Source organism: Scophthalmus maximus, chromosome 1 (genome assembly GCF_022379125.1).
Source record: "Scophthalmus maximus strain ysfricsl-2021 chromosome 1, ASM2237912v1, whole genome shotgun sequence".
NCBI classification, from domain to species: domain Eukaryota; kingdom Metazoa; phylum Chordata; class Actinopteri; order Pleuronectiformes; family Scophthalmidae; genus Scophthalmus; species Scophthalmus maximus.
This window is the reverse complement of record NC_061515.1, coordinates 16,405,259-16,419,780: the sequence shown is the minus strand read 5'-3', so window position 1 is coordinate 16,419,780 and position 14,522 is coordinate 16,405,259. Positions and strand designations below refer to the sequence as shown.

At 41.6% G+C, this 14,522-nt stretch overlaps 1 protein-coding gene across 4 annotated transcripts; it reads left to right on the top strand.

The window, feature by feature from the left end:
- Positions 1 to 2,300: 2,300 nt before the first annotated feature.
- On the top strand, positions 2,301 to 12,531 carry sh3d21 (SH3 domain containing 21). Of its 4 annotated transcripts, none has more exons than XM_035632523.2 (17): positions 2,301 to 2,492; positions 3,106 to 3,263; positions 3,360 to 3,417; positions 4,236 to 4,345; positions 4,825 to 4,915; positions 5,014 to 5,075; positions 5,157 to 5,196; positions 5,662 to 5,756; positions 6,173 to 6,274; positions 6,697 to 6,748; positions 8,605 to 8,655; positions 8,760 to 8,877; positions 9,725 to 9,890; positions 10,634 to 10,708; positions 10,828 to 11,024; positions 11,803 to 11,866; positions 11,985 to 12,531. In XM_035632523.2, exons 1-17 carry the CDS (start codon positions 2,489 to 2,491, stop codon positions 12,015 to 12,017), a joined length of 1,476 nt encoding a protein of 491 aa, XP_035488416.1. In that variant the 5' UTR covers positions 2,301 to 2,488; the 3' UTR covers positions 12,018 to 12,531. The 4 variants fall into 4 exon arrangements, with proteins under 4 accessions (XP_035488416.1, XP_035488432.1, XP_035488407.1 ...); XM_035632514.2 differs by having other exon boundaries at positions 2,305 to 2,492; positions 9,722 to 9,890; XM_035632539.2 differs by lacking the exon at positions 8,605 to 8,655.
- Positions 12,532 to 14,522: the final 1,991 nt, after the last annotated feature.

Below are 14,522 nucleotides of genomic sequence, written 5' to 3'. Positions count from 1 at the left end.
GACTAGCTGGAGACTATGTCAATATGAGAGTTAAGTTATTTCTTACTGATACACTTTGGTTTTCACTTAATGTTACTGATTATCAGTTTCAAAACGCCACACAGAGGCCTACAATTACTTTTAGATACAGCTTAATTCCACTGCAGCTCTGTGTTTTTGTAAACAAATATTTTTTAACGTATGAATATATTTCTACAATTGTCCTTCCTCGTGTGCGTCTCTGTTCGAGTGAACTTACTTTCTTGTGAGCCCTTGAGTTTTGATCATCTTGGATTTGGTATTTCCTGTTTTATTTTGCATTCACTTCCTGTTCTCCCGTCTCCTATTTGGACCCCTTGACATTTTCTTGTGTTTCCCTGTGATTGTCTGCAGCTCTGTGTGGTCCTTTAAACACTGTACTGTAAATCTGCTTTTTGTTACCTTATTAAATACTCCTTTTTCCCCTTACCTGCCTTTGGTTCCTGCTCATTCAAATCCTTGACACTTAGACCTAACTATATTATTTAACTATTATAGAAATATATACATTATTGATTTAAATTAATAGTACACGGGTAAAATGTATTTTACCTTATGTAAAATATTAGATGGACACATAATTGACTATAATGCTGCTCTTGTGTATATTGAATACAATGATTCAGTGCACCTACAGCTACTGACTTTATTATTGTTCTAGACCTAAATATACTTTTTAACTGTTATAAAAAATAATATATATACTTTATTGATTTAAATGAATAGTAGCCAATGTAAAAAATCTGTTAGAAGCATTTAGCCAGCATGTAGCATATTACGCATATGCTACTGCAATGGGTTGGGAGCCTGTGGGGGGACCAGTGAATGTTTTGGTGGGTGGGGCAGTGGCCCCCCTGCACCTTGTCCCCTGATGGTGCCACTGGACCCACCCTTGCTCCTACGCCTGGTACCAGAAAAACAAGATGCCACTGGCTAAAATGCTAAAATCGAGGCTTTAAAACGGCCATTCACAAACCAATTGGTAACGTCGCAGTTGGTTGCCACTTGGTTACCACGCAATCAAACAAGTGGCCGGGAACACTTACAATAAGCATCAAACTGCTTTCTACACTCCAAGTTGTTTTTTTGTCAAAATCATAATCCGACAGACCCTAAAGATCGCTTCAGACCCGGGTATATCAAGTCAAAAGACTCACTCATGTCCACCCATGTATAGCGCTCTCTGCTCTCTGACAGACATTTCAAAAGTACAAATTAACAGATTGTTCTTCTGTCCATCAAGGCTTCAAGTAGCCAGTGTCAACCATGTAATGGCATTTTAATTTCAATAACACACCATGAAGTGGCATTCTACTTCTGTATTGTTCTATTCTATTGTATGTGATGAATACATTTTAGTGTAGTTGACGTAATCTGAATTCTTCGAAGGGCACTGCAGTGAATGGGAGGAGGTTTTTATTATACCTTGTACGGCCTCATGATACTTTGAAACAAACTCCTTCGCCAAAAGGTGAAGAGCTACCGATTATATAACAATCACCGGATAATGTAATAGCATGCGTCAATTTAACTACACAGTGTTATTCCCAGTGTAAGGGGAACACAGTCCAAGACAAAATCTTTAGAGGGACAATAAAGGTCAATAACCTTCTCTTCACACAAGTGAAGACTTGACAGACATGATGGAGAAAATGAGGAAGTACTCGAGCGGAGTATGTCCCAAAACTGATGACCAAAATACATTTTACCGTAACTTAATGTAGCACATTAAAGCGAAACAGCCTTAGCTACTAAAACCCCAGCCTGCATGTAATAATTTAGTACAATTTAATGGAAAAGAAGAAAAAAGATAGGGGGGTTGTGAAATTCAGTCTTGCATACCTCGGTTCTGCTTTCTCTAAATGGCCAGCCACTTCGCCTACAGGGCGGCACACAAAAACAACAACATTAATGGCACATGCTCAAACACACTCCTCCCAACAGACAGAAATAAGGTATTGAAATTGAATTGACTAGGAATCTGTAGCCTTTTTATGCTATAGTCAGAATATATATATATATATATATATATATATATATATATATATATATATATATATATATATATATATATATATATAAGACCTGGATTAAATTGTTTTGTTTTGCTTGTGAATGCTGACCATTGTGTTCTGACATTGTTTTGCTGCAGCAGAAGAACTTTATTGTCATACTCCATTTTAGGTCCCACTTACAAACCTGTCTTACCGGTTTCTTTCTTTCTTTTCTCCCTCCCTCCCTCCCTCTCTCTCTCTCTCTCGACTGTGTGACCCTTCCTACTCCTTGCTGTTAACTTGCCATGACGAGCCTCAGGAAAAGTTGCTCAATGTTAATGTTTGACAAGTAGGAAGAAGGGCCTCGGCTGCCATATCTCTCCGTCTTAGACGACGCAACCAAACTCTTTCAGCTCCCCTTCGACTCAAGAGTTTGTCTGCTGCCTTTTGTGAAGGACGAATCAAAGAAAGATACCATGGGTGAGTCTGCATTATTGTGTGTGTGTGTGTGTGTGTGTGTGTGTGTGTTTAGAAAAATAGAATTTCTTTTTTCGTCTCTCAGCTTGATTGTTTGCTGGAATGAGTTGATTTGATGGTAAAACACAGACAATTGCTTAGTGATGACAACATTGAGTTAGTCTGTGTGAGTTTAAAATACTGTTGATTTGATATAAGTATTTTAATTTGATATGCAAATAAAAGTGAAGCAGTGGTGTATGGGATACCACAGAATAACAGCTTGGAATAGACTGAAGATTAGAGTGCAATTCATATGCATCCAGAGATGTTTTCATGTCAGTGCATGGTGGAAAACCCTCTGACTATGACTTCCTCTGACTTCTGTTATTTTAAGTCTTCTTAATGCTGCAGGAACCTGCAAGGAATATGTGTTTTGCCATGTGTGGAAAGAATAATTACTGACAAAAGAAAACTGTACAGTTTATCTGTAATAATCCACATTGACTCGCGGCCTGTATCCTTGGCCAGCTCCCAGTTCTTTGGCAAATGTCAGGACGGATCAACTTGGGAGGCAAGTGACCAGCCTGTGTGCAAAGAATCTAATTTTCTGCCCCATTTACGGTCTCCACTGCAGAGGTGCTGGTGCTGATCGACTTCGAGGGCACCATGGGAGACGAGATCACAATGAGGGCAGGGGACGTGATCAAGAAAGTCGCCAAGGCCAGCGAGGAGGGATGGCTGGAGGGGGAGCTGCGAGGAAAGCGGGGCATCTTCCCTGCCAACTTTGTCAAGGTACTGTGGGTTGACAGAGCGTTGTGGTGTAACTGTACAGTGAGTCTGTGTACATGTGTACATGTTACAATATGCCTTTTGTTTTTTTCCTTACAGGAGGTGCCAGTCTATCTGATTGGAGACAGCAAGAGGGAACCACGGAGCATTAGAAAATGTACAATGCTAAGTCTAAATTCTGAGCACTCTTATTTCCTTCGCTGTTCTAATCTTAAAATGCAAAAAGCGAAAAGTAGCTGTGAACACACTTTGACCAAAAACAAGAGAAGGGTTCATCAGGCAAAAAAAAAAGTGATCCAATACTTTACAAAATATTACTTAAAAAATGTAATGAAACCACAATGGAGTCACCTTCTATATCATTTTGTTGGGAGATGGTATCACTTACTTGACATAGTTGATATCTCCATTTGGAATGATTACATTTAAATCATCAAATCATTAAACCAGTTAAAACATGATAAGATCAAGAGTTAACTGCCTTCTGGCATTGCAGCTTTGGTCCCAGTCAACGACAAAGATGATTTTATTACATCTAATGTACTCAAATCTGCACAATACTGCAATATAACCTTGTTATCTCAGCTCGCATGAGAGTCAACTCCAAATAGACCACTGGTATATCAACCAATGCTTTTCAAACCAGGTTGGGGGTTTTCTTTGTTGTAACCTTTATGGTGAGTGTGGCGCACGCACTCAGCAGGACGCTACAGCCAGCAAGGTGACTGTAAATATACGTTTACCACATCCTCGCCACACAAACCCCTTATTATAATGTACTAAAATACAGCACACAGAGACAAACGGGTCCTTTGAGGGATCAGACATGATAGTAATGTGATTGAGCACCAAGTGCTTTGCTTTCTGTCCTGTTGAGACTTGACTATCCTCTCGTGTTTCTCCATCAGCATCACCTGTAATTTATGCATATTACACCTGTCTGTTGATGGGGCTGCTGATCCTTTGTTCTTTCAGCAAAGAGGATGAAACCCAAAAGGAAATGCGAGGCAGTGTTTGCCTACAGCGCCCTCAACGAAGATGAGCTCGAGCTGGTCATTGGCGAGACTATTGAGATCATCAAAGAGGTAGAGTCCCTTCGTATTGCTGCTCGAACATTCACATTCGAATGCAAATAACCAAACTGTGTCTCAGCATGCTCTGCAAACGAGTTGTAGCAGCCTCCTGTCGAGTTGCCTGGAGCAAGCAAGCAAGCAAGCAAACACACACACACAGACACACACACACACACACACACACACACACACACACGATGAACATTTGAATTTCATGTTCATCGATGGTTTGGGTAGTGCTCTCTCTTTAACTGGCCACCAGGTAGACAAAGAGTTACTGAGACAAATTGCATCTTTACAGGAATGAATTTGAGATGTTTTTGAATTTGATGGATGTTCATGCTATCAAGTAGTCCGAATAAACAGACTGGTTATAATCTCTGGAATGTTTCTGGGATGATGATGTTTTATGTAAAATCCAATGCCTATTTTGTCTCTTTCCTCTCATGTTATTTTCTTGCTATGCGCTGTTTCTGCGATCTACATGACAGATTGAAGACGGATGGTGGATGGGAATAAAAAATGGCAAAGTGGGAGCATTTCCTTCAAATTTTGTCAAAGAAATCTTTGTTTCCCCTAAAGGTTGGTAAAGCCAAATGTATATGCATTTTTTTTTCACATAATCTGAATTCATATTACAAAACTGCTGGACTTATTTGTTTTTAATACTCATTTTACAGATGGCAAGCACCATGAGAGCAAGGCCCGACCCAAACTCACAGATGCAGTGTTCAGTAAGGAGGTAGGTACCGCAAAAATTACTTTTCTGAAACGCATGTAAAACCATTTTCCTTCCACCTAATTTTGTTTTTGATCCATGAAGATATCCCAAAAAGCAAGTCTGAGGGACAAAGGGAAAAAAGGTAAGTTCAAATTTTTTTCTATAATCAAAAATTATTCATAAATGCAGTCAAGGTAATTAAACACCCACTGAATATTCTCACGTTAGACATCGTTTCTAATTTTGAACAGCATTCCAAAAGAAACCAAACAGGTGTATTTATTCCCTGGCGCACTGTCAACATGTCACAAGTGGTATCTCCCGTACTTTCACCTGAATGGTTTATGGGTGGAGTCAATGACCAGTCTTGATGAATCACAGCACAGAGTGGAGTGTCCGTCAGGGATGAGGGGTTTACAACCTTTATCTACAGTTCATCACAAGCTCTTTCCTCTTCTTCTTTGAGTTAGTAATGTGACGGTTGCACACAAGGCTGATGAGATTAGCCATCATTGTAGACGCGTCTTAATCCCATCACGCATATAAAACAATGCTCAGGGTTTTTTTTAGGTTAGTAAACATGTTATCTCTTTAAATGTCTCCTCAGTTGTGGAGTGTTGCCAAGTCATGTTCGACTACAAGGCCAAAGCAGCGGACGAGTTGGATCTGAGGGAGGGAGACGTCGTTGTGATACTGACGAAGGTTTGAGCACATTGTTTTAATTATTATTGTTATTTTTCTGGCGTCGTTTCTGACATGTCATGGTTTTTCTCATGATGTCATGCTTTTTGACAGCCTTGAACTCCTCCAGGCACAACTACTTTTCTTACAAAGTAGCCGCAGGTTCAACTGGCCATACCAGTTTTGTCGCCTCCAAAGAAATAATGTGACACTGTGCACAAGATGACGCACAAGTGTAAATGACTGGCATGTTTTCCCCGAACCTTATAGGTATTATGTTAAAGAAACAATTTTGAGATGGCTTCCGTGAGGAACTGATAACAAGGCCACCATATTAGGTTTGACCATCTGGTAACCTCTGGTTTTGGCCATTTCACGTCCCAAAGGACGCTGGCGGGTTTGAGCTTCGAATGTGACTCTTTAATCTCCATCTGAAGGAAGCAGAAGATGAAGGCTGGTGGGAGGGAGAGCTGAACGGACGCCGTGGCTTCTTTCCTGATAACTTTGTCATGGTGATACCGACAATGGACAGTCTGCAAGTGAGTGGACCTGACACACCATCTCAAAAATATCCTTGTAGTAGGATTGGACCTTCCACATATTCCAGAGGTGTTGGACCTTGGCACTGCGCCGCCATGAATCCATGGACATGCTTTATAGTTACTAATATTGGATGCACTTAAGAATATACAGTATATATATTTTGAAATGTCTTTCACATGCAAATAACCTAATGTATGTGTACCTTCAGCTGACAGACAGCCAACTTCAGCTTCTTACTTGTCACTGTAGTCGACAGTCAGCTCACAGTGACTCAGGCTTCTCTTTAACACCCTCTGTTTTGGAATTACTCACTGAAAATTCCCTCAGTGGAAAGATTGCGTCGAATAGAGTTGCCTCTAATGCAGGAGGGCTCATACTAGCCAGCCTGTTGAGTTTTTTTCCGTTTCTCCTCCTCTAGCCCGGGACCACGAGCCAACCGCCCGCGCGCACCGTCAGCAAGAAACTCGCAGGTAAGAGAACAGCATGTATTGATCAGACACAGCAGCACGGGAACATATGCCGACTCGGCGTCACGTTTTAGAAGTTCTTTGCTGACTCGTAATCTCTGGCTGGGAAGGCCTGTTGTTTTAGCAGATGGAGAAATTGGCAGAGTTACTGGCACTTTTTGGCATGTGGTAGGAGAGCAGTCAAAATGGTCCCCTGATCAATGCCATTACTTTACATCGACTTCAAGCCCTTACAGTATGCTTTGACATATCAATCATTAAGAAGTATGATTAACATTGGTCAATCATACTTTCTATTTTTTTTTCTTTTTTTCTTGTGTGCTTATTTAAAAATCAACTCACAAAACCTTACATTAATTCATCGGATCATTCTACCAGTACTGACTTTGGCCTAAATAACTGAATTTTAACCTGTTTATTTAATCATTTTACATATTTCAGAAAATACTTTTTTGCCCAAAATAATGTTGATCTGGAATCACAACACTAGCTCAATATAAAATGAACCTATTCGCACAACAATTAAAAACACTTGTTTTTATTCAAACCACAATTTGAATGTTATTTGCACTATCTATGTTTAAGGCTGTGTTCCCTTACACGTGTTAACAGTGGGTGCAACAATAGTAATAGCATTTATAGTAGTAATAATGCTCCACGTTAAACAAGTTCAAAGATCCTTATTATTGTATATGAATTGGAAAATGAACAACAAAAACAAATGCAAAGGATTAATGTTTTAATGTTTGCTACTAACTTTGAATAAATACAATGTTAGTTTTTGGTGGAGGATTTTCTTCATTAAAGTTTGGATTACTTTTTTAATGCAATCTCACATTTAGACTTTTTTAGTTGAGTGTTAAGTTTAAATAAACTGCACATAAACAGCCTTTGAAACATGTGGAAATCAAGGCTGCAAGCTGCACGAAACAGGATGTGGCTAACAGTCAAGCTTCAGCTGCAGACTGCTGTCTGTGGTATGTTGCACATTGAGCAATTTTTTTGTTCCCAACATAAAATAAAAAACAACAAAAATTGTCTCTTTATAACTTCAAATTAGATACGCATCAAAACATTTGTGGTTAAACAGGCAGGTGAAGTGCTTGGCTATACTCAAGAGATGTCACCTGAACTCACTGGATATCAGCGGCGTCTCACATTCTGTATTGCCGCCGCTCCGTACAGCATTTATTTTCCACCCACTATCTCTCACAAGAAATCTCACAGGAAGTCTCAGACTGTAGTGAAATGGGGGGATGGTTAGACTGGTCATGTGGCACAGTTAAAGAGTCTTGGAGGAAACAAGGGGGTGGGGGTGGTGGTGGTGGTGGTGGTGGTGTGTTGGCGGAGGAGAGCTCTGTCGCAGAGATTTTCACAACCAGCACAAGAAGCGGCACTTTGAGCTACTATTGCTGTGTGGATTGTTTGTTGAGGGGGAATGTTACACAATGCTTTGAACAGTCAAGGTAGGCTTCTCGCGTTCTCCTTTGGTCCTTTATTCCTCTCAGATTTTGAGTCCTAAGTTTAATGCAAAGTGTTCTTTTTCTTACAGTAGACCAGGACGATGCTTTAGAGCAGTTTCACCTCTGAGATTTGTATTTATTCAGCAGGGCTGTAACCAACTTCTTCAATCTTATCTGTTACCGAGCACTTGACCTGCGTGGCAAACACTCTCATGTGCTGCGTTATTGTGAGCGTCCGTCCCTGATGAATTTGTCGATCAGATTGAGGGGGACCGTCTTCCAGATGGCCGAGGACTCAAAAGTGACAATATCTGCCCGACAAAATCCCAGTCACTGCTTCACTGTGTGTGCAGTATGTAGTTAAAAACGGAGGTAATTCTCCAATATTTTCTTCAGTGAAGGCGGAGGCATCAGCGATGGAGAAAGTTGGTCCGGCAAAGAAAAACGGTAAAGGTGCCATTGGCTTCCGTTGTAAATATAACACCATCGGGGCTCAATCGGTCTAGAAATAAAATCATGTTGTGGAATAATGCGATGACTTTGCTTCACAGATGATAAACCAGAGGCCAAGGACCTGAGAACCAATCCTCCGACCAAAGTCAAGTTGCCATCCATCAACAGGCCCAGTCCGCCCCCAGTCAAAGAAAAACCCAACAAGGTTTCACCCAAGTGAGTCAAACCGGTCTCAGAGTTCTCTTGCACTACTAATCTCCACTCATAAATCCACTTAAAGCATACTTGGTAATTATGCCCTGCGACTACGTGACATGAATAGTGATTCATCTGCAACCTGTCTAAAGCCAAAAGCCTTTGGGAAATGTCAGGAACACTTTCTCCTCTTTGGTCTGGCACCGTGAGCGGAGCCATTAGATGTTAAAGGTTTTGGTCGCCGCCACCAGTTGCCATGGTGTCCTCAACAAAGAATGCCAGGATGCCCGACCTTTAGCGTCTCAGTGGAAACTCTGGGATGAGTCAGATTGGGCCTAAACAGACGAGGGCAGCCCATTTCCTGTTTCCTGAGAAAAACACACACACACACACACACACACACACACACACACACACACAACTGAGAAAACAAAAAACGGTTCTGTCATGAGGGGGCTGCTAATTGAGAACAACCTTTCCTAAAAAATTGTTTCCAAGCATGTAAATTTGGGAGGGATTATTGTCCAGCTTCTTTAAGAACCCTTCTAAATGTTAAGTAAACTCACTCTTCCGGGAATTAACTGGGTGGCTATTCAAAAGCCTCACATCAGATAAAAAACTGTGTGTAAAGGTTGAATTGAGTTGTGACTGTGGAGAGCTGCCATCAGTTCGTGTGTTCCGTGAAAGTGAAAGATATGCAAGGACAAAGTATTACATACAGAGAGATTTTTAAGACTTCAGGTGCCATTGTATGCACCTGCATCCATCGGATTTTAGGAAAAACCACAAAGAATGTGAACCACAGTCTGTGTCAGTTTGATATGGCATCAGTCTAAATCTCCCAACATCGTACTCTTATTTTCAGTAGAACCAATGGCGATGTGGCTCCTCTTTCCCCGAAACAAGCAGAGGAGAAAGAGTCCGACCAATTTGACGGAGTGGATGTGCAGACTGATAAGCTGAGCCACCCTACAGCGAACCGAGCCAAACCCCCTCAGAGGAGACCGCCATCGGGCCTGGTCACGGCAGCACAAGTATGGTTCAGTTTGGTGGCAGATTCGTTGGCGTATCATGACTTTTGCATGACGTGTGAACAGCATGGAAGCGAAGAGTTGCGTAATAGATGCTTAACTGCGGCAGCAGGCACTTGCTAAACCACCTACGTAGCGCGAACCACCATTTCCATAGGTGACCTTTGCAATTTGAGATCATACCTGCAATAATGAGGGTTCTCCCTCCTTTATCTTGTGCATACTTTTGGGAAAATTCACTTATACCTTTGTTGGAATTTGGGCCTGAGACTTCTCTTGAAATAGTCCTGAATACATTTTTGGCACAGTTTTGTCATTAATGTAGCGAGTCTAGCGACAATTTACCATGTCAGGTCATTTGAAGCACGGTTTACAGTCTTTCCAAACCATGCCATGGGTAGTAAATGTTCTCTTGGCCGTAATCACTTCCTTGACTCATCCATTTTGCACTCAGGTTCAGGTTCCATGCAAGAAGGGTTATCGTAAAAGAGGGAGAGATAAGAACTTCTGCACTTACCCTCTCAGTAGATCAGAATGCAACACGGCCACGAGATGTGTTCGAGCAAGATAAAAGGCCCTGGTGATAGACACACCCCAGGTTTTCACGAGCTGCCAACATTCCCACCTAACAATGACGGCAACAAGTTCGGGCCTGATTTCTAGGTCATCCAAAGTGATTCTGGGAAATAAAAATTCCTACAGCAACGAGCATTTTCATTAAAGTTGTGGCTGTTCCTCTTCCACAGAGTGCCACTGACCAGACGGAAACAGAACTACTGCCAAAAAAGTTCCCACCAGAGAAATTACCTGGCCTGCAAAAGGTTTGAGACAAGCACACGAGTTGTCCGAGTTGTCCATTGTGTCGTTTGTATTCATTTGGATTAGTCAATATTTTTGAGGCAAGTCAAGTTCATCGGTCCTTGCAACGTATTCACTGCAGGGTACAGACAATCTCCTGCCATTGCCTTCGAAGCCTGAGCCCCGACCCAAGACGCCGCCCCCTATACGACCAGCGCCGCCCAAAGTAGCTGTGGATGGCAGAGCGGTGAGCCACAAGGGAAGGCCGACGGTGGAGAGCCTGCAGGCGGAGATCAAAGAGCTGAGGATGGCTCTGGAGCTGCTGCAGACACGACACGAGTGAGTCATACTCACCTGTGACGTGGGCCTTCTTGAAACCTGAGCCCCAGGGTTTTGGTTTCATTCATCGCATTAAAACTGGAAGTTTATGATGTTTGTGGACGCTTAAGCACAAGCAGAAAACACGTTATCCATCCAGAAAGAATGTCTCAATAATGCTAGATATTTGTCATCTCTTGTCTTTTTGATTGAGATAGGTAAGTAGGTAGGGAGGGAGGTAGGTGTACTTTATTGATCCCAAAGTAGGAAATGATTATGTGAAATCACACAAAGGCCTTGGTGGTTGTCATGAGCCATGACGTGTGCAGTTGTAGGCATGTTAAAAAGCATATTTTGTCATTTTTTATTATTGGGCATGTTATGTAAAAATATACATCGGTTAACACACACACACACACACACACACACACACACACACACACAGTTGTCTTCCATTTATGTTGCCTTACTAGACCTCTTCAAATTACTCTGTGGATGTTTCTCACTATGCTGCTAGTTTCGTTGCACCTGTGAAATTGTCCTATAATCATTTTTAGTGGTCCACAGATTAGTTTTTTTTACTGATCTTGACTACAGATCTAGAATTTCTTTTTTTAAAGGCACGAACATGGCTTATTACTGTACTTGCATACATTCATCTTATAACAACATTCATCCGTTCCTTCTGTCATGTAGGTGTCACAGGTTTTTCAAAAAATGCGACAACATCAATTAGTCATATATGTCGCACACACGCGTCAACATTCTCCTCTTTTTTGTCTCTGCCTCATTTGATCAGGCAAGACATGCAGGAAGTGAAAGAGGAACTGCGGAAGGAGAGAAGCAAACAACTGGCCCTGCAGGTAAGTGGAGCATGTCTTCAGTTTTACTTGCCTTCACACCTGCTGCCTGCTGTAGATTGCCAAACACAGAATTCGGCTTTCAAGGTTGTTTGTGTAAAATTGAATATTTTCCATACAGGAGGAAGTAAGCAGTTTAAAGATGAAGCATTGATCAACACACACACTGTGATCGCGGTAGCTGCCTGACGCTGCCGTGGAAGCCCTCGAACTGCAAATTTGAACATGTTGCTAACGTGGAGCAGGGAGGGAGAAAACACGCGAACTCTCCCGCTGCAGACACAAACGAAGGCAGCATATTTGGAGTACATTTGGATCTTGGATCAAGCTACTCCTGCACTGGACCGGATCCTCCAAAAAGACTTTTAAACTATAGAGTATTGTTAAACATATATCAAGCATATGTGAATGCTGGAAATTGCATACATTGGTCTAAAGTGGGTCGTACGGGGTAGCAAATTACTGTTTGACATTCTTTTATTACAACTGTCACTTTTATCGCATTTACTGTACCTTTTAACATGATGCCTCAGCAGAATGTGTAATATATGCAGCTGTAAATAGGAGGAGATATTGTGAAGTCCTTTCTCAAAGAACTTAAAAAATAATTTTAAGTCTGGAGCACTGTTATGTGAATATGAATACCTGAAATACTACTGTCAAAAACATGGACTGACGTGCAGGTGAATTTCTACATGAGAATGTAATGCTGCCTTGATCCACAGGAGGGCACTGTAAGGCCGTTCTACATAAAGAGGCGTTTAAACTTGTCAGTGAATGCTGGATTAAACCCACATTCGAAAACTAAAGGCTAATTTAATTCAGGAGAGTAAACATGATAAGATTCAAGCTTGGTGGACATGACTGATGTTAACGGACGATTATGTTACGAGACAAAATCTTTTTAAATGCTACAGGATTTATACAAAGTTCGTGGTCCACTGCTTTCTTTGCAGTGAAGTGGAAAAGGCTTCCCATATCACTGACTCACCCTGAAAACTTTCAAAACAGTGACTCATTGCCATCCATGTGAACATGCATAAGATTAAATGAGAAATGTTTTTGCACCCGCCATAGAGAAAGCTATTTAACTTGACCACATTTGGATCACGCCATCTTCAATAAGACATATAGATTTGGTTTCGGCTCCAAATGGTGGTGGTGGTGGTGGTGGTGGTGTTGTGTTCCTGTCTAAGCCTACTTGCGTTGCCCACTGTAGAGCACATCTGGACAACATCTGGAGCTCATCAGGGACCGGGTGCTCCTGCAACTGCCATGGGAACATACTATTTTTAAAAACTGTGTTGAATAATGGTCATCAAGGGCACGCTCCCTCTAGAACACGGGGCGAAATGCATTAGGCCAAACAAACAAGGGGTCAGATGATATTGCAGAAATCATACATTTTTGAAATGAATGCCCTTTCTGTACAAACACACACTCGCACACATTTTATTTCTTTTACTAAGGGACCTTTAAAAGCTACAATAATCTCAGTGATGACAGGCGTTGCTTACATTACAGGCAACCCTATAAATCATAAAACACCACTTGTGTGACTTACCTGCAAGAAACAGTGCTGCAGACCATGGATGCTAACAGCACCCCGCCAGTTCGCTGTGAACATTGGTAGGAGGAAACTACTGCAATTATTGAAAACTGAGTGTTGAAAACTGAACCATTTTGGAGCTCAGAGGTCACGCACACACACACACACACACACACACACACAAAGTTAAAATTAGAAATTGTGACAGAGGAGCTGAACTGCGAAAGAACAGTTCACTTCTGTCAAAGAAAGCAGGCCCTATTCAGAGTCAAATCATATGCACAAGCTCGAGGGAAATTGTAATAAATCTGCCACATATTAAAAATATAATTTGGATATGGAGCCATTGACCGAGGGGAATCATAACAAGGATGGCTTTTAACTTTTAACTAACTTTGATGCATTTTCTACTCCCTAAAATGTGACCATTGTAAATGAATGAGAACAATTTATAGTGAGCAGTTCAGGAGTAGCTACAAAGCACGGACGTAGCTACTGATGTTATCATCTGTAAAGTGGTGTTTTCTGGATTTAGCCAAAGAGCCACAAATGACAGCCTTACATTTTGTATTAGGCTCGTCTTTGGGGAGACCTTTCCCACGCTTTGGTGTGGCTTTCAGATGGCCTTCTTGTTGATGCTCACTTAATTTCATTGATGTATTTTTTTTTCATAGTTGCCATATTGGTTAAAAACACGTTGCTGCTAATTACATGCGGGTCCCGATTACATTATGCCAAATGAAAAAGGACATTATTCAAAATAGTCAGTCTCGGGCGAGAAATTTTCTGGGTCCTATGATTTTGAGGTAGACGCCATCCGCCAAGGGTTTACACAAATATAACTACACAGCTACTTCAAAGAGTCTACACACCATGTACGCCACTGATTTCGGAAAAGCCTGTGACCACATGAGAGGCTATTCCAAGACCTCAACAGAGAAGACTTCAGTGTGGGCTCCGTCTGAAAGCAGAGTCTGTCTACTCTTCTGGCGAACTTTGAGGAGGACTCTTGTGGAAGTTCTTCTTGGCTTGCTTTCCTACCTCCAACCGTGGCGTTCCTCCATGCAACACTATACCAGCCTCACTGCACAAGGATGAGGGCCCTACAGG

Coding starts and splice junctions, on each gene's coding strand:
- sh3d21 (XM_035632514.2), top strand. Junction 4,916..5,013: donor AATCTTTGTTTCCCCTAAAG/GTTGGTAAAGCC, acceptor CTCATTTTACAG/ATGGCAAGCACCATGAGAGC. Junction 8,656..8,759: donor TGGTCCGGCAAAGAAAAACG/GTAAAGGTGCCA, acceptor TTTGCTTCACAG/ATGATAAACCAGAGGCCAAG.